This window comes from Salvelinus fontinalis, chromosome 16 (assembly GCF_029448725.1).
Source record: "Salvelinus fontinalis isolate EN_2023a chromosome 16, ASM2944872v1, whole genome shotgun sequence".
In the NCBI taxonomy this organism is placed as follows: Eukaryota; Metazoa; Chordata; class Actinopteri; order Salmoniformes; family Salmonidae; genus Salvelinus; species Salvelinus fontinalis.
The window spans coordinates 39,860,268-39,866,267 of record NC_074680.1 but is presented as its reverse complement, the minus strand read 5'-3'; the positions used below and the strand labels follow the sequence as shown (position 1 = coordinate 39,866,267).

The 6,000-nt window shown below is 40.7% G+C and overlaps 1 protein-coding gene across 2 annotated transcripts in view; it reads left to right on the top strand.

Annotated features, from left to right (window-relative positions):
* The first annotated feature begins 1,845 nt into the window (after positions 1-1,845).
* LOC129813148 (otoferlin-like) overlaps positions 1,846-6,000 on the top strand; it is a 40,264-nt gene continuing 36,109 nt past the window's right edge. For both annotated transcript variants that reach the window (XM_055865374.1, XM_055865373.1), the window contains exons 1-3: positions 1,846-2,063; positions 4,070-4,143; positions 4,488-4,620. In XM_055865374.1, the coding sequence (XP_055721349.1) occupies positions 4,095-4,143; positions 4,488-4,620 (182 nt within the window). In that variant the 5' untranslated portion in view covers positions 1,846-2,063; positions 4,070-4,094. The remainder of the gene's footprint in view (positions 2,064-4,069; positions 4,144-4,487; positions 4,621-6,000) is intronic.

The following is a 6,000-nucleotide window of genomic DNA, read 5'->3' as shown; positions in this document are numbered from 1 at the left end:
TGGCATCACGAGCCTTCAATGTCAACTCCTGCAGACAACAACGTCTCCTGGCCTCCTCCTTAACCACACATTAGAGAATTAGTTACAGGTAGGTGAGTCATCTGAAGGGCTCTGCTGTGGTGGCCCTTAGTGACAGATAGGTCAGTCATCTGAAGGGCCATGCGGGAGACAGCGGACCTGTCCCAGATGGCACCTTGTGTGGTGCCCTATATGGAGAATAGGGAGTCATTTTGGGACACAATATCAGTTCAAATCTCCTCAGCCCTTAGTCTAAGGCCTGGTACTAAATCATGTAATTAAAAGCCCATTCTCTCAACAAGGACTGGCGTGTTGATGTCACCACGGCTACCACCCAGTCACACACACCACCTGCTGATCAGAACCCTCTTCGGAGAATTAGACTAAAGACAAACTATAGAATGAAGTGACTGGATAGAGGATCTGCTGAAAGTATTTGAATGATACACAACTAATAATATAGTACTGTAATTTGTCACTTAGCAAGATGCTTGTCTCCAAGACAACCGACAGTACAGTGAGTGTATACAGTACGTGTGTATGTGATTCCTATGGGAATTGAACCCACAAACTTAGCCAGGCAAGTGCCACGCCAACGGAGCAACATAGGACAGTACTGTATACAAAGTATTAACAGTCATTATACAACAAACCTTTGGTATTAAGCTTGGTACTGTAGCTTTCAGTTGAAAGGGAGACCAGTACCATTTCGTTACATCTCATATTACACATGTATTGTAGATGCGTTCTTTGTATGCAAACCGGAATCCATTTATTTTCTCTTGATGTGGGCGATACCTTCACACAATGAGGAAGACACATGCAACACTGGGTGGAACTAAAGCCTAAATAATTGACAGACTTGTTTCGTCGGATACAGGCAACATTAGACGTACTGCATGGCTTTCAGAGTATGTGTTATTGATGAGCTGGTGAGTTGTACTTTAGTTTTCAGTGGAACTTGTATTGAAGCTGCTAAAGTGTGCTTTAGCTGAGTAATCAATGATTTTTGCTCAATGCCCATTTCATTTCTCGTGGAAGAAAGATTTAGGTCATTTCCCCCCAACAAGTCCTTGCTGTATTGTGTAGTTCCACTTTGTTTGGATTTCCACCACATTCCTACTTAGAAATGGGTGCTAGATCACTTGAAACATGTAGTCAGAAATCTTAAAATGTGAAAGTAATGTTAAACTCAGATGAATATGAGAACACGACACAGTGGTGTTTGTTCAGAATAGGGCTTGATGCCTTTTGATCCACCGAGATCATCTCCCTATTGGAGCAGTACCCCATGAATGATTTAAGTAAGATCATTCTTTCTATAGTAGTGACTGAGACGCTACGACTTTTTTGTTATGCGGCACGTAATTCTATCACAGGTCACTTTATTGATTAGCGTCCTGTTGTCTCGTACATACACACACCTGACCTCACAAATATTAACAGATGTCTTTGGTTGCCGACAAAGAAATAGCCTAATTCTGGTCATACCTTTTCTGCCAACCCAACTTTTGTCTACATTGAGGTTCTTTCCCAATGTAAAGTGAGTTGAGAATTCTGAGTCAAAGACACATTTCATTAACATAATTCATACATTATCAGACAAATTGGATTCATATTATGTGCGATATATGTTTGCATATCTGAACTTTAATGTCTCATAATAAAAAAAAAGTTGCAGTGACTTGGTGGAACAAGTCTTGTTGGCTAGTCTGGCTTAGCAGACTTAGTTTGCGGTGACGTCTCTCTCTCACCAACCTAGCTAGTTATAGTTGCCTGCCTGTCTCGAGTTCAACACTCATACACTATTCATTGACATATCACATCACTCCAGCCCAACTCCTGCCCTGGTCAAACCTAATTGTTTCTAGCGCAACTTTACTTTTTTGGCCTTTCAGTTTCTCCAATGTAAACGTCTGAAATGGCTATGTAGAATAACTATTTTGGAGAAAAACTCAATCACTCAAAGAGTTTTTTTATTTCTTTCGACAGGAACCATTGGGAGTTGGTTTGAAGAAAAGGAAAGTGTGACGTTTTCTTTAATGGTATGTATGCAAATTATTCTAGACCATTTTTTGATAGAATTCATGGAGAGCAATGCTGTTGTATATAGCATAGCCAAAGCATAGTCTAAAGCCTTATTTATATATAACATTGATTTGAATATTAAACGATGAATCCAACAGATCTCTTCTCACTGGGTTTTTCTCTCTGGTGTAAACTGTAGTTGGTTTCTTCTCTCTGGTGTAAACTGTAGTTGGTTTCTTCTCTCTGGTGTAAACTGTAGTTGGTTTTTCTCTCTGGTGTAAACTGTAGTTGGTTTCTTCTCTCTGGTGTAAACTGTAGTTGGTTTCTTCTCTCTGGTGTAAACTGTAGTTGGCTTTTCTCTCTGGTGTAAACTGTAGTTGGTTTCTTCTCTCTGGTGTAAACTGTAGTTGGCTTTTCTCTCTGGTGTAAACTGTAGTTGGTTTTTCTCTCTGGTGTAAACTGTAGTTGGCTTTTCTCTCTGGTGTAAACTGTAGTTGGTTTTTCTCTCTGGTGTAAACTGTAGTTGGCTTTTCTCTCTGGTGTAAACTGTAGTTGGTTTTTCTCTCTGGTGTAAACTGTAGTTGGTTTTTCTCTCTGGTGTAAACTGTAGTTGGTTTTTCTCTCTGGTGTAAACTGTAGTTGGTTTTTCTCTCTGGTGTAAACTGTAGTTGGTTTTTCTCTCTGGTGTAAACTGTAGTTGGCTTTTCTCTCTGGTGTAAACTGTAGTTGGTTTTTCTCTCTGGTGTAAACTGTAGTTGGTTTTTCTCTTTGGTGTAAACTGTAGTTGGTTTTTCTCTCTGGTGTAAACCGTAGTTGGCTTTTCTCTCTGGTGTAAACTGTAGTTGGTTTTTCTCTCTGTTGTAAACTGTAGTTGGCGTTTCTCTCTGGTGTAAACTGTAATTGGCTTTTCTTTGGTCATATCTATTCTGTTATTATATTGAGGAAGCTTTCGGGCTCTAGATATTCCAAGTAACCAAAGAAACTCAAGTATTACACACAGTAACAACAAAAAACACACCTACAGTGCAATTTGGGAGGAATGATTTCAGGGTTGATTTCATGATAGATCTCTGATCAGTTGGCTTTCATTTAAAGATTTAGCTTCAGGGATGAGTCTTTCTGCATTGCATACTCTCAGTAGAGTTACTGTATGGTCCACAGCTTTATTCAGAATGACTTGTTTTGGGCGCTGTATGCCATTAGTTGCATACCTGTTAATTGGAATACTGTGTACATTTAACAAATTGTGAAGTAGGCCTAGATGTTATGTAGATTTTACTGGACTCCTATTAGATTACAAAATGTTGCTGCCATATGAAGCATTTTAAATGCATGGTCTCATCTCATTCAATGTTTTATAAGTACTTAGATGTTTGTGAGCAATTTCATGATGGTTTCACCAACATTTCTGAGTAGAGCTTGTTATTAATAATATCCTCAGTCATGAATAAACTGATGCTTTACATTTAGTTTTATATTGCAAGACTAATTATTGTGAGTGCTTTTTTTTCTCACAAAGCATGTGAAATGTATCCGTGGTTAATTGATGTATTAAGGTCATGGGATGTGAATTATTAAACTCCCCATCGGAGGCCAAATGAGGGTGTGGTGGTAGAATGAAAATCAGGCTACCTGCCTTAAGAAATACCCTGGACTAGGTTCAAATGACACCCTATTCACTATACAGGGCACTACATTTGACTAGGGCCCATAGGGAATAGGATACCATTTGAGACTGACAAACTCGCTCATATGCTTTGCTATGAGAGGAGACTGGTGTGTGTTCAAAATGGCGCTCTATCGCCTACACAGGGCACTGGTCAGTGGTGCGCTGTACACGGACCATAAGAGCTCAAATCAATCGAATCAACAGTGTAGAATTTGTTGATTTAGTAACTCCAAAACGTAGTCTACACATCATTATACAACGGGTGGGTCTAATCCTGAATGCTGATTGGTTAAAACCGCATTCTACGCATCAATAACCTCCCATAAAATGACCCTACTTTTATTTACTTCACAGAGCACGAAGAGGACCATTCTGAATCATGAAGAAATCACGTGGCCATAAGTCAGACCACGGGAAAGGAGGAGGGGGTACAGACACACACACACACACAAACGCACACGCACACACACGCACACACACACACCAATTGTTTCATTTAAAATAATGGAGATACGTAAAATGCTTTCATACAATCTTTGGTCCCACTAACTCTCTGATAATATGACTTAAAAAAATTGAAAAATACAGATTTAAATGTGTAACATAACCTACAATAAATTGTAAACAGTAACATTAAACATTAATACTAACAAAAATGAATACAAGAAATGAAATAAGTCACACAACCTTAAAGGGTGGTTGTCGAGCTTAGCTATCGTCATCCTGTCAGGCTGTTCTGACAGGTGTGGCCTCCTTGACTGTGATTGTCCAGGCGATGAGGCTGCCATCTTGGAGACAGAGGACCTGGACTTCACGGGAGGGATGGGAGGGGGAGGGGGTCTTGACCCTGACACCATCTCCCTGGCCTCAGTCACAGCCGTCACCACTAACGTCTCCAACAAGAGGTAAGCACAGCACGCTTCTATGGTGCTTGTGGTTTGCTATTCAATTTACACATAAAATACATTTCTATGTACACTGAACAAAAATATACATGCAACATGCAACAAGTTCAAAGATTTTACTGAGTTACAGTTTTACTGAGTTACAGTTCATATAAGGAAATCAGTCAATGGAAATTAATTCATTAGGCCCTAAACTATGGGTTTCACTTGACTGGGAATACAAATTGCACAGATACCAGAGGCGTGGATCAGAAAACCAATCTGTATCTGGTGTGACCGCCTCATGCAGCGCGACACGTCTCTTTCACATGGAGTTGATAGGGCTGTTGATTGTGTCCCACTCCTCTTCAATGGCTGTGCGAAGTTGCTGGATATTGCATGCGGGCAGTGCATTGCGCCCGGCCCGCCACAGGAGTCACTAGTGCACGATGGGACAGGAAGATCCCTGCCGGCCAAACCCTCCCCTAATCCGGACGACGCTGGGCCAATTGTGTGCTGCCCCATGTGTCTCCCGGTCGCGGCCGGCTGCGACAGAGCCTGGACTCCAACCAGGATCTCTAAGATCAGCTTTAATATTGCAGATAGATTGTAGCTTCTATCAATGTAATTCTCTGCATCATTTCCAATCCCCCATATATATTTTTTTTTTATTTAAAAAAATTATATTTTCCTTTATTATTTTCCTGTAACCCTGTAATGGACAACACCTCTACTTCCAGCTTATACATACTATACACATTTTAAATAGTATAAGCTACATGGACAGTACCAAAACAAATAATTTAATGATTCTGTCTCTTCGCCGCAAAATCTGCAGAGCAGGGATGGTTGTATCCCAGGCTGATTTTTTTTCTTGAGTGGATGTTTGGGGGGACCGGAACATAATTACAAATCATTTGTAAACTGTAAATTGACCGCAAACAGATATATTATTTGACTAAGACAAACCTTACTTACGATCACGTGTCTCTCTAATATGCGTGGGAATACTTGGGAACAGATTTCTAATGAAAATCATGGAGCTGATTTCCTGGTGTTTTTAGTATTTTATTTTAAAACATTCGGTGCGAAGGACAGCAGTTGGGGAACCCTGACATACAGCGTGTCTGCCATCTGCACGGTACAGTTGAAACCTGGATTCATCCATGAAGAGCACACTTCTCCAGTGTGCCAGTGGCCATGGAAGGTGAGCATTCGCCCACTGAAGACGATGCCAAACTGCAGTCAGGTCAAGACCCCGGTGAGGACGACAAGCATCTGTGACAATGTATTGTGTGACAAAACTGCACATTTTAGAGTGGCCTTTTATTATCCCCAGCACAAGGTGCACTTGCGTAATGATCATACTGTTTAATCAGCTTCTTGATCTGCCTCACCTGT